This window comes from Pleuronectes platessa, chromosome 15, assembly GCF_947347685.1.
Source record: "Pleuronectes platessa chromosome 15, fPlePla1.1, whole genome shotgun sequence".
Taxonomy (NCBI): domain Eukaryota; kingdom Metazoa; phylum Chordata; class Actinopteri; order Pleuronectiformes; family Pleuronectidae; genus Pleuronectes; species Pleuronectes platessa.
The window spans coordinates 2,284,572-2,303,782 of NC_070640.1; the positions used below are offsets into that span (position 1 = coordinate 2,284,572).

At 43.0% G+C, this 19,211-nt stretch overlaps 1 protein-coding gene across 1 annotated transcript; it reads left to right on the forward strand.

The window, feature by feature from the left end:
- Positions 1-11,099: 11,099 nt before the first annotated feature.
- Positions 11,100-13,417, forward strand: pou4f4 (POU class 4 homeobox 4). Its single transcript, XM_053441860.1, has 2 exons — positions 11,100-11,219; positions 12,497-13,417. The coding sequence occupies exons 1-2, from the start codon at positions 11,100-11,102 to the stop codon at positions 13,415-13,417; spliced, it is 1,041 nt and encodes a 346-aa protein (XP_053297835.1).
- The last annotated feature ends 5,794 nt before the right edge of the window (positions 13,418-19,211 follow it).

A 19,211-nucleotide genomic window follows, 5' to 3' on the forward strand; every position in this document is an offset into this window, starting at 1 on the left:
ACATGGTTCAACCAGTCACAAACTTCCTCTACACTTCACCTGTTTCCTTCAGCGTGATCTCTTTGTGATTTAATGAAGAACTCTGAGTGTGCGACTGTGTGGCTTCGTGAGTCTTTGGTGAGAAAGTGTAAAAAGTTGGAGGAAGAAGCGTTGCATCATTTGAGCTGTTTTCTTTCCTCCAGCGTCTGACAGCTGACGGCTTCTGTTCCTGTCACGACCCGAGCGTCGGGTTCACAGAGTCGAGAGCGACAGGTGACCTGAGACCAACTGAGGGTCGATGCTGAGACAACGTGTGTGATGCACTTTTTATTTCTCTTCGTGGCAGAAGATCCGATCAAAACATGAAGAAACAACTTTACAGACTCAGATCAGAGAGGATCCCTCGTTGGTTTTCTGTCTGGACCACAAACCCGGGATCAGCCAACAGGAGGGTCCAGGGGGAAAGGGACAGTTGCTCTGCTGATGTCACACAGAGGAAGTTTGATTCTCTGATTGTTTATATTTATTTTTACTGATGTAGAATCGGATCCTCTGGGTTTTGTCCTGCGTCTTGCTCAAAAGGCTTCATCAGAGAATGAGAGGAGCGACTCAGTGAACTTGTCTGTAGGATTCCTTCAAAACTACTTAATTGATTTCCATGATATTTAATAAAGTCAAATTAGACATTTGAATTTGGAGCCGAGCTGGATAACAGTGAAAATCAATGAATTGAAAGGATCTCAATTTTGTTGGTGGAGGTTCTCTCTCCAAATGCCCTGCATGTCATCTGCACACAATAAAGACAAAATACAGATTGTAACATTGAAACATATTTTTGTGTATTTTATTAAATAGATTTTCAGCATTTACTTTACTCTACTTATTTCCATACTTAGAAGATGTTTTCAGCTATAATGTAGTTTTAAGATAAGACTTTTAGCAGCTTAGTTATGATTTCAATTGAATTTAATAATCTTTAAAGTAAATTATCTTTGTTTCCTATTTGTATTCGGTAGGAATTTACTGAACTTTGATATTCCATACTTCATAAAAAACGTTTGGAGAAAACAAATGTCTGTCAGATGAGGAAATGTACAAAATAAAGCCCTGTTTATTCAACAAACACACACACACAGACACATACACACACACATACATGCACACACACACACACATACAGCGTGCTTCGACACATGGTCAAACACAAAAACACACAGACTCCCAGTGGTGACTCGTGTCCCATGGGGCCTCGGTCTCAAAGCTGCTGGGGTCCCTCAGAGCGACACTTTCCCACTAATCCCTCTCTCTCTCTCTCTTACACACACAAACACACACACACACACACACACACACACACACACACACACACACACACACACACACACACACACAACCATGCTAGCTGTCTCTTGCATATATACGTCCTGAGGTCTGCCGAGCGAGCACCTTCCGTCCCCTAATCCTGTTAGTGGGCGACGGGGGGGGGCGGGTGTGAGGTAGAGTTGGTGTGGGGGGGGGTGCATGAAGTGGGGTTATATTGGACACAAAGACCCCCCACCGTCCCACACCAGCTGGAGATCTGTGGTGAGACCTGAATACCTCCTCCTCCAACACGCTACGTACAGTATATTCATTCACTCGCGGTTCAGTACTTCAACGTCGTCTGGGTTCGATTCCCACTGGGCCTCATCCCTTCATAAACTCTAAACTCACGGATATGAATCATAAACACCCACAGGCACCTCGGGCAGGTCCCAAAGCAGCAAATAGACTGAACCTGACACAAGATCTCAACATTAAAGAGGCTACACCTGACAAAATGTGTTTTAATGCAGTTTGAGTTGAGCGTGTGAGGGAGAGAGAGAGAGAGAGAGATTAAGAGAGAGAGAGAGAGAGAGAGAGAGAGAGAGAGGCAGAGAGAGAGAGATTAAGAGAGAGAAATAGAGAGACTCAGGAGGGGCTGAATGAATGAATGTGCACAGTTATGAAGATTTTACAATTTAAGTAAAGTATCAATATCAAAATCAAGGATGTGTTAAATTAACACATTATATTATATTACATTATACTGCACTACATTGCATATTGCAATCTGACACTGTTCACTGTCTTGCATTTCACTTTTTACTTCACTTTTTATATCTTTTATCTATTATATATATTTTATTTAGAAATGCTTATGTCTAAATAAATGTTACTTTGTATAAATATTAGAAAAGGGGAGTAAATAAGAAGTAAATAGTGAGTAAATATATATTGTTTATTTTTATTGCTTTTCTAATGTGTGTTGTATTTATTTTGTTTGTATGTTTTTATGTTTCTATGTTCATTGTATGCACCAATAACCAGAGCAAATTCCTCGTAGGTGTAAACCTACTTGGCAATAAATACTTTCTGATTCTGATTCTGATTCTGATTAATGTTATGATTAATATTGAAGGTTTGGCTCAAAACAAATCTACGTATATGGGAGTAGATTCTTCATTAATGTAGAAACACATCTGATTCCTTGTGAAACTCTCTCAGGTCTTTGTCATCTTCCCGCTCTGTGGTTTCTTGTCATTCATCCATTTCAAGGTTATTTACTCTTCATCACTTGGGAGCCGAGCAGCTTCTTCAAATAACTGTGACACGTTGCTTCTGATTCTTCTCCCTCCAGAACCAAACACCAGAGACATAAGTGGATTAATTTTAATTTACATTTACATACCCTCCTCTAATCCCCGTTATTCCCCCGTCATCCCAGTGACACTCGTACATCATTTTGTTTGTTTACTTGTTTTCCCTTTGTTCGACTGCTCTCTATTCTTGTAGAACAGAGGAGAGAGGAGCCGGGGGTTTTGTTTGTGTGGAGGCGACTCCGGGGAGACGCTGGCAGCCGGGCTGAGCTGTTTGATGCCGGGTCCTCCGCGGCGTGTCGGGACGTCGCGCTGGAGAAACGTTTAAAACTCCGGAGAGAGGAGAGGCAGCCGGGCGATGAGGAGAACCTGGTGTCGTGATGAGAAGTCAAAGGTCACCGGGTCTCACTGAGAAGAATCTCTCTCTGCTAGTGTGAGGCTCGTTTTCAGGTGAGCTCCTCAAGCAAGAAGGGAAACGGTTTGAGGGATCTTCTGTTGGAAAGTCAGATAAAAAGTTGAGTAAGGGTTGAAAATGACGATGCATTTGTTAGTTTATAACACAACTGGATATGAAATATTGGTGCAATTCATTTCCACAGGTTAACAGGAGAACCCAGTGGCAGGTGACGTTCAACTGACGTGTGAATTTAAACCTGAAAATCAACGTGATCCTTCTGGATGGGCCTCACGCTGGGAAAGCAACATGACTCAAAGTATATTTAAAACCTATTATAATCTTTAAATAAGATCCTGGCAAATATGTCGTCATATATTTGAATTCGCCACTAAGGGGAAAGAGGAAAGAGGAAAGAGGAAAGAGGAAAGAGGAAAGAGGAAAGAGGAAAGAGGAAAGAGGAAAGAGGACATTTTCTTTCAATCTCATTTTTACCAATAAAGTAAAGAAAGACATAATTGTCCTAAACTTCTGCTCGAAATTCAATGTGGGACATTGTACGTACGTTTTAAAATTGAATGCATGAACACGTGTTATTCACATGTTAGCGTGTGAGAGTTAAATAACAGTTTTTACCAGCAGCATTCACTCCAGGGTCAAACGACTCCAGGTTTATCTTTCGTATAAAAGAGGTATAAGACTCCCATGGACTATATAACATGGTCAATATGGTAAAAAAAAATATTTAATAAAAGTATATATGGATATGATAAAGTCAGTAGAAGTGTGTACCAGTGAGCCTGAGCTGTAGCTGCTTCTTTCTGCACATCGTTAACCAGGAGGTTCACATCCAGGGTTTCTTCGACCCTGTCTCGTCTCTTTGACTCGGCCTGGCTCGGTTCGGCATGACAGCGGTCCCCTTGTACCCTCTGAGTAAACAGGCCCGCGGTTATAAAGCTTTTACACGCCAATCCTGCCCAACATTCCCTTTATGTGCAAGTGCTGCAGGGCTCAGATGCATAATACATGAGCACTCAGTTAATCTATTGATCCAAAATATGTCTTCTCTCTTTCTCTGTCTCATTTACTGTCTGTCTCTCTGCCGTTCTATCAAACCCTCTCCCTTTGCTTCTCCTGCCTCCACCAGTCCTCCTGCACCTTTTCTCCTCCTCGCCCTCTCTTCTCCCATCAACGGGCCAATTACAGCACATGAGCAGACACAACAGCAGATTAGAGGACGAGGAGGCGAGAGAGGGAGACGTACATGAAGAGGTGGAGATAATGAAAGGTGTAACCATGAAAAATGCAGAAAGCCTGAATAAGAGATAACCCTGTGAGAGAAACCGAAAAGGGCACGAGGAAGAGAAACACTGAGGTGAAGCCCGGAGCGAATAAAGACGCGAGCCGCCTGAGATCTGAAAATGCCACAAATCACATGACACAGGAAGCAGCGGCGGCCATAACCACACGTCGGCTACAGGTTGGAGCGCAGAGTCGAGAACCTGCAACCTCCAGTGAACACAGGGAGAAGCAGGCCGCGGGGGGGGAAGCTCAAAATGATTCCACACAATAACAAACAAGCGTTGACCCTCATCTTAACCTGAACATACAGATAAATACAACCACAGGCCTCGCTGGGAGATTCTGGAGGAGTTCACCACATGAAAACTACAACACAACAAGTAGAGCGGATTACAACTGAATCGTTACACAAGAAAAAGTTTAATGCTGCACAACTGGATGAAGACGATCACGTGTTTACGGCTGCTGCCTCAAATCTATTCATCCAAACATGTAGTTAAGTTTAAACTGAAGCCGAACATGTTCGTTTTATTATTTTATTTACTTCTGTTGTACTTCTCTTTATGTTTCTATTGTATATGGATGTTTTAAAAGTGCTTTAAACATAAACCTGACTCAGTTCTAGATAACTGATAGTTTCCATCTGGATTAAATTTAACAATGACCTGGAAAAACAAGAATCCTCATAGACACTGAATAATTTGTACATGTACATCAGACTCTTTAGTATTAACAGCCCCTTCACACACACGTCCTTCAGCCATTCTCATGCACACTCACACAGAGGTTCTATGTATTGCACTTCTCACGGTGGGGGATTTGGGGTTCAGCGTTTTGACTCTTCGACATGTGGACTGCAGGAGCCGGGATCGATCCACCACTTGACCAAGTGGACGACCCGCTCCTCCTCCTGAGCCACAGCCGCCCCACTTGGTTTGAGAGGGCTCCGGTCGCGGCTGCACAAACCTGTCGATAGGAACACTGAGAATAGATATTGAACTATTCAGCCTAACCTTTCAATAAAAACTCCTCAAATTCTCCTTTTTAAAGTGTCTGTATAAGAGTGTGGAGACGGTTGTTGAGATATATGAGATATAACAAATAAACTTGGGTTATGGTTAAGTTACGAGTTGAGTCTCTTTCCCCCCAGGCTTTATATCTGAAGCCCCGCCTACAAGACAAACCAAATCAGACTAAATCAATCAGGAAATCTGTGTTAGATGTGAAATTAAAAACGTTTATGTGTCCATCAGCATTTCATAGAAATATCACTAAGCTTTATTATTGGGGCACTTCTTTGATATCAGTTAAAACACCCCTCTGGACTGTCTTTCACGTGGTACACTCCAGATAACCCTCCCTCTACAAATGGAGTTAGAATCTCACACTACCTGTTTGCCAGTGGGACCAGGAGACCCTGCATGAAGGTGAATATAAAAGTTTAGACACTTGAACCCAAAGAACATTGAATAATTAAAACTGTATCTTGAAGTTATTTCCAGCTCTTTGTTGTATGTAAATACAGTACAGTAAGATTACATGGTTTACCTGTGTGCATGTGAGTGTGGGTGCTAGCTTAACATGCTACCATGCTGGATAATGCTACACCCATGCTAATGCTAATGCTTATGATACTGATGTGGTGCAACCAATGGTTTTTAAAAAAGCACATTACACGAGTAACTGCAATTTAATTGGCCGGCTTGAAATAAAAGGGAAATAAAACCTTGGGATCATTTTATTTTACTTCCAATTTGAATAACTGTAGAATTCTAATAACAGATCCATCGTCCTCTTCCTTCTTGAGAGGAAATGGATGGACTTCACTCGTGTTCCACAGAGATCCATCCTCAAAGAACCCTCCACTGCTCCCCAGCTATACTGTACAACATGGCCGCTCTGCTCCGGCAGCACCACGACTGTAACATCCTGTCCTGGTCGCTCAGTTTACTGTACCACCTTCATGCATATTTCACTCTCTGCTGCTCTTTCTCTCTGTTTTCTGTCTTCTTCTCTCCACAGAACCGACAGCGTGATGTCGTCCTCCTGCAGAGAATCTCCTGAAAACTCAAAGTCCTGCTGCGGGGCGGACGAACCTCGAGATCCTCGTCCAGACTCCACCTGAAAACTGTGACGTGAAAACCATCACACCTCCAGGAAACTGCTGAGGCAACTGTTACTTCAGTTAATAACTTTGGTAACTCACTGATTTGGAACTTTGCATTAAATATTGAACTATGGATCCAATCAATGAAGATTTTCGCGGGAGTTTGCAATTTGAATCCAAGTTCTCAAATTAGGAATCCTTCTCCAAGTTTGAAATCAAAAGGATTTGAGAGCTTGGGAGCTTAATTCAGATGTTTCGCTTTCCTGGTTTATTACAACTCTTAAGTCCACCTGGAAAACATTAGCTGAAATAGTTAATTTTGCAGCTACAAACTTCAAAAGTCTTCTTCTGTCATATTTACTCTTAGTTCTGCCCGTGTTGGTACATAAACATACGTATTTATGTAAATTTAAAGCTTCCAGAAACAGAATGAATCTTCAGGGGCTTTGCTTTTACAAGTTGTGAGAAATCATCAGTTTCCTCACACAATGCAAACAAACTGATGGTTTCAAGTCATTTTAGATTATTTAGCTTTTAAGATTCTGCAGGTTTTCCCACTTTTCAGGTCACAGAAGTCGTGGAGCATCGTTCAGCACATGAAAACACTCTGGTGGAACATGGACGACTTCATCGTCTTCACATCCTCATCACTCATGGTCGAGCTGAAGGACAGTGGACCACAGTCTGTCTCCTCTCAGAAAGCAAAGAGACATGTAGGTGAATCCCCTTTTTCTAAAACCTGCAGGTAAAGTGCTGCCGATCCGTCCCCGAGACAAACCAGCTAACCTTTGCTTCCAGCCTCGTGTCTTTAATTTGTACTGGCAGACAATGAAATATTTACAAGGAACCCTACAGGCAATTACATTAAGAGTGTGCGGTTAGACACTGCCTACCCTGTCGGCGGGGGCCCCTCGGTGAGAAGCTGAGACCGATTTGGTGAATGGTCGCAAAGTTTACAACGTCAGATTTTACTCACTATCAATAATTCAGAGCTGGAAGAAGCAGAGAGGGGGGGGGGGGGGTGGGGGGGAGGAAAAGGAGGACAGGAGTGAACGGAAAACAGAGGAAGGAGAGGTGGAGGAGGCGAGGGCAGGAGAAAGGAGCGACGGCGTGAGGAGGTGTGTGTTTGTGTGTGTGTGTTTGTGTGTGTGTGTGTGTGTGTTGAGAATGTCGGAGGACGGCTGCACTTCAGTGTCCATTTGCTAAATGTGGCAGAAACGCGCAGCGCGGCGGCCATGTTGTGTTCGTTGAAAGCTTCTCCGGACGTTCGATCCCTCAGAGTCCATCCTGCTTTCTAAACACACACGTCGCTGGACACAAGACACACACACGCCTGCGTATTTTGTTTACGACTAACATACACAGACCACTTATCCGACAAAGACACACACACACAGACAAACACACAAACACACTCACACTTTGCAAAACTACAACAAACCTGTGTGTGTGTTTGCAACAACATGGAGAACAACATGGTTTTTAGCTGCAAATGGAGAAACGTACAAGCCGTGCTGGATACATGAAGTTCAGATACAGAAGAACATCGAGTTAATCAGAAGAAGAAGTTATGTGACATATTAACTATTTTCCAGATCCTCACTTAAGTGTTTTAAAGAGTTTGTTGTGTGTTCAATGACGAAATCGAATCTGCAATAGTGGAAGCACCAAGAATACAACAGAGAAGTGTATTGTGTGATATGATTAAACTTTAATTTACTTTTTTGTTGTTTATGACGTAAAGACATCACAAACTGGATTCTACATAAAAGCCATAATGGTTAGAAACAGTGTGTGATGTTATGAGCCGTGGTCAAACCATAAATGTACATTTTTTATATAGATGTGTTAATAAATGTGATAATAATAAAACCAGCTTTGACGCATTTCATCAAATAATTTATATTTAAGCTATAAAACACTTTTAGGTGCTCAGTGTTTAATGTGGTGGTCTGACTGTGCCTTTACAACAAAGTCCTTCAGAGTGGTGGTGCCATCAGGATGTCAGATCATGAGGGAATGTCTTTTGCAAACATTTTAATTTTCATGTTATTTTCCTTATTATTAAAACACTGAGCAATTAGTCCAAGGGATGTAAACTGTTCATAAACTCATCTGATGAGTTGAAAAGTCCAAAGTTGACCTTTGAACTTCCTGCTCCTCTACCTGTTTCTCTCTGATCTCTTTCTCCTGAACTCTTCCTCCACCCTTTCATGTCTGCCTCCCCATTCTGTCCGTTCGGTGTCTCCTTCCCAGAGGAGCGTCCTGGCTGCCAGCGTCCCAGCGGAGACGGCTGATGTATATTTGATGAGCCGGTGCTGGGGACCCTCTGGAGGGCTGCGACCACAGCAGGACAATGAGCCTCACTCAGGTTTCCTGATGCTCTTTTTTGTGTCGGTGGAGTCGGTGAGTCACGGGCTGAAGTTTCAGCCGAGCAGCAGACGCAGAGGCCGAGTTTCAGGGGTGAGACTCAACACAGTTCAAACTCAACACAGGGAATTTAAAATGCACATTTACAGGTTTGAATGTCACGAAAACCAGGAAAAAACTAGAGAAATGTCTGTGTGCAAAGTCAAAGTCAACTTTAGTGTTAATTCTGCTTTATGTGCAGGACATGGATGTCAGTGGAGCAAACTGGAATAGTGCACAGTGGGGTACAGTCCTTTCTTATGGTGATGGAGGTAGAGGGGGGTGGGTGGGGGGGGGATGGTCCTTGGAGGTGAGGGGAGAGAGTGCAGCATCCTGACAGCCTGATGAAGCTGTTTCAGGTAGAACCAGCACAGAGGCTCCCAGACGCAAGGAGACTGAAGAGGGGGTGTAAGGAGCTGGTGGCTTTGTGAGCTATAGGTGGGTTAAGATATCCCGGAGGGGGGGGGGGGGGGGGGGGGGTTGAGGTTCTTGAGGTTCTTGTGGAGTTATAGGATGTTAATTGATTAATTGGTTCTCTCTGGAGTTTTACACCTTTTTTTCACTTTCAACACTTTACCAGACGATTAATATAACTAATGAAGTAATCAACTGAAGCCTCTGTGGAGAGTGACGCTTCAAGTTCAGCAGAAAAGAACATGAGCAGGTTCCTTTAAGTTCATTATTTTATTTATTATTATCACTATCACACGAGTAATAAAGAGGGATTATCAAACCTGGAGCCCCTCAACCCCACCATGCCCTCTGTGACCCCGCCCTCCTCCCCCAGGGGGCGCCCTCAGGTGATTATCGCAATGATTATTCCATCAGTGTGTGTGTGTGTGCGTGCGTGCGGAGGAAATCCCCATCCTACGCTTCATGTGTTTCTGCTGCTCGTGCTACGAATATGGTTCGAGAGAGAGAGTGTGTGTGTGGGGAGGAGGGGGGGGGGGGGACAATCCTCACTACAGCCACAAAGTAAATGAAGCATGATTAATTAATGTATTAATTGCCGAGAAAGTGAATGGGGTTCAGGCGGAGGAATTCCTACGCATCTTACCATGTGCCATCAATTAATAATCTGCGTGTGTGTTTGTGTGTGCGTGGGTGTGTGTGCGCGCGTGCAGGATCATAATCAAGCGCTTGTAATTTGGAGCAGAGCAGAGGGAGCTGCTCCTCATCACGGAGGAGGAAGGGAACCAATTAATCAATTAAAGTTTAAATCAGCCAATCAATTGATTACTTCCGTGTCCAATCAGCTGCTATATTTTCATTGTCAACCTGCAGATATATAAACACACAACAATTCGAAGTGTGAGCATCGAGCTGAACAACAACACACATGGAGGAGATCCGCTGTCACAACCCGCCTGAGCCGAGCTGTTGCATTTGGAAGCATCGTCACTGCAAAAACAAACTGTGCTGCTGGTTCACATCCGGTCTGAGGCTCGTCAACAAAAACAAAAATCACCCAATGTTCGTTTTAAAAATCGTTTCCAATAATTCATCTGCTCTCAAGTGTTTAAAGGCCCAAGTCGATCATTTCCCTTCAAGACTGAGGTTAACATTTAACTTATTATTAAGTTAATAATAAGTTAAATGTTTATGATTATTCACATGCCAGAAAAAAATCTAATTATTCACATGATTATTAAATATCTTTGGAGAAATGTTTGTTTTAAATAAATAATTAGCATAATTACAGGATAATTAAACATGCAAACTTTTATTCTTTTATTTCACTGACTTTATAATTTTTTTTAATCTTCATGTCTCAGGTTCACTGACTCTGGAGCCACTCTTCTCACGCACTGTTGGTTTCTATACAAACGTCAACGCCAATTTTTTAACAGTGCATCATCTCTTCCTCGTTGTCTCCGCCACGCACAGCCGTGCACGTTTGAGAAGGGGGGTGTGTCTACACCCGTCTAGCCCTGGCGTGATTGGTGCAGGAGTGACCACGGAGGGAGTCAGGATGGACCAATGAGGAGGAGCCTGCGCGGCACTGGTCCAATATAGGCGCTGGAGGCGGAGAGCATCTTTATGATAGAAGTCATTTGTCAGAGGGAGAAGGAGACAGGAGATCTACGGGAGCTCAGGAGTTACCTCTCCTCCTTTTTCTCTGTTTTTTTAACCTGAACGTGGTTGAGTCCCGATTCGCGAGCGACTTTTCGTTCAATCCGATCCGTCTGCGTCTGGTTTTTCTCCTCCAAGGCGTTTCTACTGTAGAACTCAAGCAGCACGGAATCGAACCAGGACGACGGACAACGACCTTCCCTACAATTCTGCAATCATGATGTCGATGAACAGCAAACAGCCTTTCAGTATGCACCCGATGCTGCACGAACCCAAATACGCTCCTCTGCACTCCAGCTCGGAGGCCATCCGCAGGGCCTGCCTGCCCAACCCGTCGGTGAGTGCAACAGACACATCCCCACTGCGTCTCTGACTCCTGATATCCACCAAGAAACTTCATGTAAAAATACAGAGAGGAAAAGTTAGATAATAAGTTGTAAAAAGGCACTTTTAAATATCATCTTTCACAGCTCGTTAAATATCAGATAGGAGGTTTTTTAATTATTACGCACAGACGCAATCTGCAGGAATCACTGACTTTGAATTGTGCCATAACGAATTTTGATTAATATATATATATTCTAAATTGATTCGTAGAATAAAACCAGACCTCTATTTAATAATCTCTTTAAATAATAAAATATGTGTTGTGCCACTTAAGGAAAAACATATAATTGGATCATCAGGAGGAGTTTGGACGTTGCAACGAAAATAAAATAGTGTAACGATTAAAAAATGACTGGGTGGTATTAAATAAAGACCAAATCGTGTAAAACACGAGAAAAAACCGGATGGATCAGAAAACATCAGCAGGGAAAACAGAGAGTGAGACAATCTGTACTTCGAGATCAAACTCTGCGCGTAAAGACGCACAAAACGCGTTCTGATCGCCGAGAAGCCAAAATCCTGTTATTCATCCAAGATGCGAGAGAAGCTGTTTGAAAAGATGAAGCAGGACGAGAAGCTGCGTGGATTCTCTCAACGCGTGTTATCTCATATTGTCCCATTCATATTCTAACTCACACCCATCTCATTTCATTGTCCGCAGAAATTATTCAGGAGATCGTAATATTAATTTTAAATGAATATCCATACACGCGGACACACTCGAGGCGTCGGGCGCATCCAGTGATCAAGTTACATCGGATTAAATCGGGGTTAAATGTGGGAGATTCAATTTTTGGTTTATTTTAAAGATTTCGCGTGAAATAAAATTGCAATTATGGCATTTAGGTAAAAACAATCTGTTACACATGGGAAACATCCCAACGCTATTTATCTGCTTTATTTCCCAGTTTTAAAAGTTTTAGTTTCCATGCGTCTCACAATTAAGAAAGATTGTGCACAATTATACAATTTACTAACAATAAAACTTGTTTTTTTCATCATAAACAAAATAATGATTATTTCAGTTTCATATATAAACAGAAGGAAACTAATATTAGTCAAATGTTTTTCCAACACAAATGTCTGCAGGGAAATGAAAACTAATTGAACTTGAGGATGATCCGTGCGTAAAAGAAAGAGTTCGCTTGATGGAGATTAGTTTAAATTGGTGATTCTATATTCTATATTCTATATTTCTCTCTGACTCTGACTCTTCTCCTCCCGCAGCTTCAGGGCAACATCTTCGCCGGCTTCGATGAGACGTTGCTGCAGAGAGCGGAGGCTCTGGCCGCTGTGGACATCGTGGCCCAGAAGAGTCACCCGTTCAAACCCGACGCGACCTACCACACCATGACCACCATGACCAGTATGACCTGCACCCCGACCTCCTCCTCCGGGCACCTGCACCACCCGTCCGTGCTCACCTCCCACCACCACCCGGTGCACCACCACCAGTCGTCGCAGGGTCTGGACGGCGACCTGCTGGACCACCTCACACCGGGCATCTCCCTGGGAGGCATGGGCGGCTCGGACGTCTGCTCCTCCTCGCACAGCCACGCCGCCCACATGTCGGCCATCAACCACATGCAGCACCATCACCACCAACAGTCCATGAACATGCACCCGCACGGGCTGGGCTCCCACGGATCCCTGGGCTCCGGCGGGGACGTGGAGCCCGATCCCCGGGAGCTGGAGTCCTTCGCCGAGAGGTTCAAACAAAGGCGGATCAAGCTCGGAGTGACCCAGGCGGACGTGGGCTCGGCCCTGGCCAACCTCAAGATCCCCGGGGTGGGCTGCCTGAGCCAGAGCACCATCTGCAGGTTCGAGTCCCTGACCCTGTCGCACAACAACATGGTGGCGCTGAAGCCGATCCTGGAGGCCTGGCTGGAGGAGGCGGAGCGGGCGCAAAGGGAGAAGATGAACAAGCCCGAGATCTTCAACGGGGGCGACAAGAAGCGGAAACGCACGTCCATCGCGGCCCCGGAGAAGCGCTCCCTGGAGGCCTACTTCGCGGTGCAGCCGAGGCCCTCGTCGGAGAAGATCGCAGCCATCGCCGAGAAATTGGACCTGAAAAAGAACGTGGTCCGGGTTTGGTTTTGCAATCAGAGGCAAAAGCAGAAACGAATGAAGTTTTCTGCGACGCACTAAGATGACTGAGGGGGGGGGGGGGGGGGGGGGGGGGGGTTCACACAAAGACAAACCAGAGACAAGCTGCTGCTGCTGTCAGAAAAAAGAAAAACAAGGTACACCGTTGTGCCTTTTCAGCAGGGGCCTCACCTGTTCGAATCCCAGAGGGGCCCATGGGCGCGCACTTAAAAATAAATATGTAATTTAATCCAGTTTAACTTATTATTTGTCCCTTAGTCTCTCAATTGGCCCCTGAAATGAAAATGCATCCAACACGTGCGAAGCTGCATCACCTCATTAATTAACTTTTATTGTATTAAAGATAAAAAAAAGAAAAATCCTATTTCCTGACCCACACTGGACCGAGTGTCTCGATGGGTCTGATCAGTGTTGTCCACTTCGTCCAGGAGCAGCGTTCACATCCGGGCTCTTCGCACCACGTGCCTGATCTTCTTCCAGTTGTGGAAACGACTTCACCGAAAGTATTCAACGTGTTCAGGCCGCAGCGCTTCTCCTCGTGTGTCCGAGGTGTTAGAAACATCTGGATGTGGGACACAGGAACTGGTTCAGCCTCGTGCAGCTGCAAAACAAACCACTGGATTCAACGGTGTACCTGTTTTTTTGAAAAGTGATAAATCTGACAGGGGGACACGGACTCAACATCTGGAGGGACAATGATGCTCCGTCCCGTTCATTCATATGGCAATTATTGTACAAATAAATGAAGAATAATAACGAAGGGGAATCGAGGGATAACTGTGATTATCCTCTTTAGCTTTTTTATATTTATCATTGTACATATCTGTGAATACGTGGCACCTCGTGTGTGGAAGAAGCTCGTTGAGATGTATTGAAAAATGTTTTCGCTGTCTTTTCTCCCAGGTGTTCGTCTGTTCCGCGGGGAAGCGACGGAACCACAACACATTTAAAAAAAAAAAGAAAAGAAAGAACAAGTTGTGTGGTTGAATGACATGAGGCACAAAAATTAACCGTGATGCGTTGCATGGTTTACTCGTCAGAGGGGGAGAGAGAGGGGAGGGGGGGGAGGGAGGACGGGAGGAGGGGGGTTCGAATCTGCTCCGAGGTGAATGCATTGCAATAAGAAGAAAAACACAAACACACGCACGAACACACACATTCACACGGTGTAGCTGTGTGTCTACCTCATTACGCAAGTGTTGGCACGTTCATGGTGATTTTAAAACACACACACACACACACTGCCCCCCCCCCCTCCCCTCCACACACACACACACTCACACACACGCAAAAGACCAGTAGCATCTTTTTTTTTTATTTCTTGGTTTGTTTTTATTTTCTTTTTCTTTGCTCTCCCACCGGTTTGCTGGTGAATTAGGCCGATAGAAGAATCACTGATGTGTAAACCTGTTGTATGTTCACTGCAATGATGCTCTGACAATCAAATTATTATTATTATTATTATTATTAAGTTGTTGATCTCCCCCCCTTTTTGTGTCCTCATGAAAACCAGTTGTTGCATTTTATTATCATTATTATAATAATGTGAATTATTATAATCATCACTGACACCTTTGTGGAGTGCACTTTGTAGATATTCCGATGAAGGGAAATAGTCGGCCTTATTTATACATATTTTTTCACCACTTCTGAGAATTTAAGTTAAGTTGTTTTGTTGTTATGTTTTAGTATTTTTTTCTTTACGATGCCCTTATTTATTTATTGCCTAATTTATTTTGGAGAAGAAGATACAAAAAAAAAGAAGAAAAAAAAAGGAGAAACCTATTTCATTTGTGAAAGTGTGCTTTAAATGTGTCTGTGTAAGCGACAGAAGCTGAAATAAACCGTGCACGTTTTACTTCATCCTCTGAAGGACTCTCTTTGCAAACAGACACCCGGGGGTTCCAGTCTCTCACCGGAGGTTGAAACTTCACTTTAACGTTGCCCAGTGTGAAATCAGCATTTGAATAAACCTCCCAGCTTTACATCTGCACCGTGCAGCAGAGGTGTTAATGCTCTGTAGATTCAAAGGAGATGGATTCTAATGGACAAGTGCAATGTGAGCTGTGAGTGGGTCTTGGATTCAGTGGGAGGGGGTGAGCAGGGGTTGAGGAGAGGGGAGGGGGGGGGGGGGAGCAGCTGCTGCTCTGAAACAGGAGAAGCCTGGAGGTGAAGGAGCTCCGCCTGAAAGCTGCTTCCCAGCCCTGATGAATAGGACTTGATACTTGAGTGACTCTAATATTGATCAACGCTGCCCGGTGTCTGAAGCCTGGACACATGAGGGGACACATGAAGGGACACATGAAGGGACACAGGAAGGGACACATGGGGACGAGGCCTCTTATCCGACGCCTTTACAGTTTCTAACAAACATCAGAGAAAGACCCTGCAACAGCCTGTTCTCAAAAGTTAAACAAACTTGAAAAGCGAAAAGGAAATTCTTGAGTTAATTAGCTAAAAAGAGAAAATGAAGATGGGAAGTGAACTATGTTGGACTCTGGTTACATCAGCATCCTGTGTCCCTGAAGGTTCCAGCTCAAGCAGCTGAAACAAGTTTAAAACCCATGAGGGAAAAGACTTTGAGAGGAAATAAGAAAGACAGAACAGGGCCGCAGCTAAGACTTTTAGAAACGCTCCGGTTGAGGGTCCCCTGATGCTCCACGCAACACCCAGACAAAAATTTGAGCATGAATTATTCCTCAGTTGCTGGTTATTATCCATCTCTGTGAATTCAGTTTCACAAAATGAGCAGCTCGAAGATATTTAAAGCATTTTACTCGCTGACAGGAATAAGAATCTGTTCAAAATTAAACTTAATCTTTAATTACACTGGAACCAGCTCCTAAAACAAGAGCATGTGTCCATTTATTGAAAAGTGAGTAAAGTCAAATCACTGGGTCATCTTCCTCAGCTACAGACATTAATATACAATATATTTAAAAGGTGAACTGCAAATCTACACTTTTAAATGTACATTAATAAACAGAAACCAGGCGAATACAGTTATGAATCGAACTTGAATCCAAAAGTTTGTTTTGCCCTAAAACAGTTTATCCAAGTTAAACATGACAACACGAGTGTGTGTACATTTCACATCAGCTTCAGATTCACTTATTCATTGATTAGTGACCAGTCAGCGTTCAGCTCAGTGGAAACTTCTGTCACCTCCTGAACTTGAAAATGCAAAGTTCCTGTTCTGCTGCAAAGATGCTGCGTCAGTGCAACAACAACAAATAACCCCAAATATGTATTTCCACCTGCAGAATAAAATAAAATAAATATATTGCTCATAGAAGTATTTCCAAGTTACTCAAAGAAGCTTTACATGACGAATCAATGCTGAATAAAATATTGAAATAAATCAACATGGTGTAAGTTTTAGGTAAAATTGATAAACTCAAACCATGAATGTACAAAATGTAACTTCACAATAAGAGCACTGACTCATGTGCATGAATCTTAACTGATTTCTACAGTGTCCTGAGAAGCAGAAACAAAAAGAGAAACTCTGATATCAGTAAAACACAAATCGATTAATATGATTAATGAGTATGCAGCGTGTAAATCAATCTGAAATCTGACTCTAAATGGGAACATTTTAATTTAAACACCAACTTGTCTAATTTAATCTTAAAATTAAACCATTTACATCCCTGGGACACTCTCCCACTTTCTGTGTGTATTTCATAAACATCCACATATTTATTAGTATTGTTGAGCTCATCAGGTGGTTCGGGCCCATGAACTCGTTATTAATGAATAATAAATATCAGCCGTTATGATACTATTGATTTCTGTCTGTGTTTGTTAAGAAGCTGCTCTTCTCTGTCGTACAACAGCAGCTCGGGCCCTGATCCCCTCGGAGGAACACGATAGAGGCCCTTCAGAGCAGCGGGTCCCAACCTGGGGCCCGGGGGCCGCTGGGGGGCCTCGCTGGAGGATCCAGGAGGTCCAGGGCCAAATGAACAAATGAACTTCTCACATTTTATAATGATGTTTGCAGATGAGAGGATGAGGAGACACCAGGAAATGTTTACGTTTGTCTTTTAGATTTAGAGCTAATTAATCCTCTTATTAATAATTTTATAATTTTTAAGCCTGATTCAATAATGTTGATGTTTTATTTACAGAACCTATAGTAAGTGTTTTTTATCAAATTTATTCATATATATATATATATATATATACACATTATTTAAAAAAATACAAATTCCCTCACTACATCTTTCAATATAGACAAACTAGACAAAATTAGACAAAACTAATCTACATGTGAAATTTAAAGACATTGATAATATTGAAAATACAATGATTAAATGAGATTAAAATATTCTGCTGATACGTTTTCTGAAAAATTATTGACAAATGTTTTAAAAATATGTGTGTAACACATTTGAACCTATAATTAAAGTCTTGCCTCGTGTTTGACGTGTTTCACTTTATCATTCTATATATTGTAAGTCGAGGGAAGGAAAGCACGAATGAGCATTCGTCAATATTTACAGATATTGTTTTTTTTGTGCCCAGCAGACAGTGGCTGACATGTTGGTCTATAACAAAGAATGTAGTACATGGCTTCATCAAAGTTTAATCATTAGGGTTCTCTCCAGTTGAAGCCTATAAATTATATATAATTGACCGTGTAATCAATGTGAACAGTGTATCAAGTTTTTCTCAGACAAAGTGATGGAATGCAGATTCTACACAGAGTCAAAAAACACTGGAGCGGATCCCAGACGACATCGGGCGAGCGGGGGGGGGGGGGGGGGGGGGGGTTGGAGTTAAACCCTGGACAGGTCGACACCTATACGGACAAATTAGAGTCTCCAACGAACCGAACCCCAGTCTGCATGTCGATGATCTGCAGGAAGAAGAATAAGAGATCATCCACCACAGATCCTCGGATTCAAACCAAGAACCTCCTTGTGAGGCAACGCGACGCCGGGCACCTGCACAGTTTGACACATCTGGTTCAATAACTGAGGAGAACTGGATTGGTCGGGTGTTTTCCTCCAGACTCCACCCTGCACGGCTCTTGTTGTTGTTGTGCATGAGCAGAAAAAAGAGCTTCTCCCACGACAGCCCTGGTTAATTGTTTGATTTAAATAATTAAGAAATGGGAGGCCTCGCTTTCCTGTGTTCTCTCTCTCTGTGTGGCAGCCAGACAAGCTGAGATCTGACTGGAGGAGAAGACACACACACTGTCTCACTGGTTTGTGATCAGGACCAAACCATCAGACATTAAATACACAATGTGCTCAGGGGAAAATAAGTGACAGAGTGGCCGAGAGTCACTCAGGTGTCTAGAACATTTTACTGAAACCAATCAGGTTCAGAAAAAATTACTTAAAGATCACAATTATTGTTGCAAGACGTATTGTTATCAGGAGATGAGGAACGTTATAGAAATAACTGCACACGGCCTCAGCACAAGTGATAATACAACTTACAATATTTACAGTGTGAATAGTTTAACATGTCAGTTACATAAAGATACACAGAGATGTTTATATTCTTCTAACTTTATAGAACAGATATAAAAATGGACGACATGACAGTGAAGCCAAAACACCTTGATCCCCCCCTAGTGGCTGGCTGCAGTACAGCCGCCTCCTCCATGTTAGCAGATGGGACATGGGACCCAAACTGAAAAGTCAAAGTATACGTCAGATTATTTCTTATCACAGGATGAATGTATGTGTGTATTTTGATCTATATCGCATGTGAATCACTTTGAGCTGCATTTCTCTTATGAAAGGTGCTTTACAAATAAAGTTTATTATTATTATTTGAATATATAGAAATGGTCTGAGACGTCATGATTGACAGCTGAGAC

Excerpts from the sequence above, each read along its gene's own strand:
- pou4f4 (XM_053441860.1), top strand. The coding sequence starts at position 11,100 with ATGATGTCGATGAACAGCAAACAGCCTTTCAGTATGCACCCGATGCTG. Across the intron at positions 11,220-12,496 it reads CCTGCCTGCCCAACCCGTCG|CTTCAGGGCAACATCTTCGC; the intron begins GTGAGTGCAACA and ends CTCCTCCCGCAG.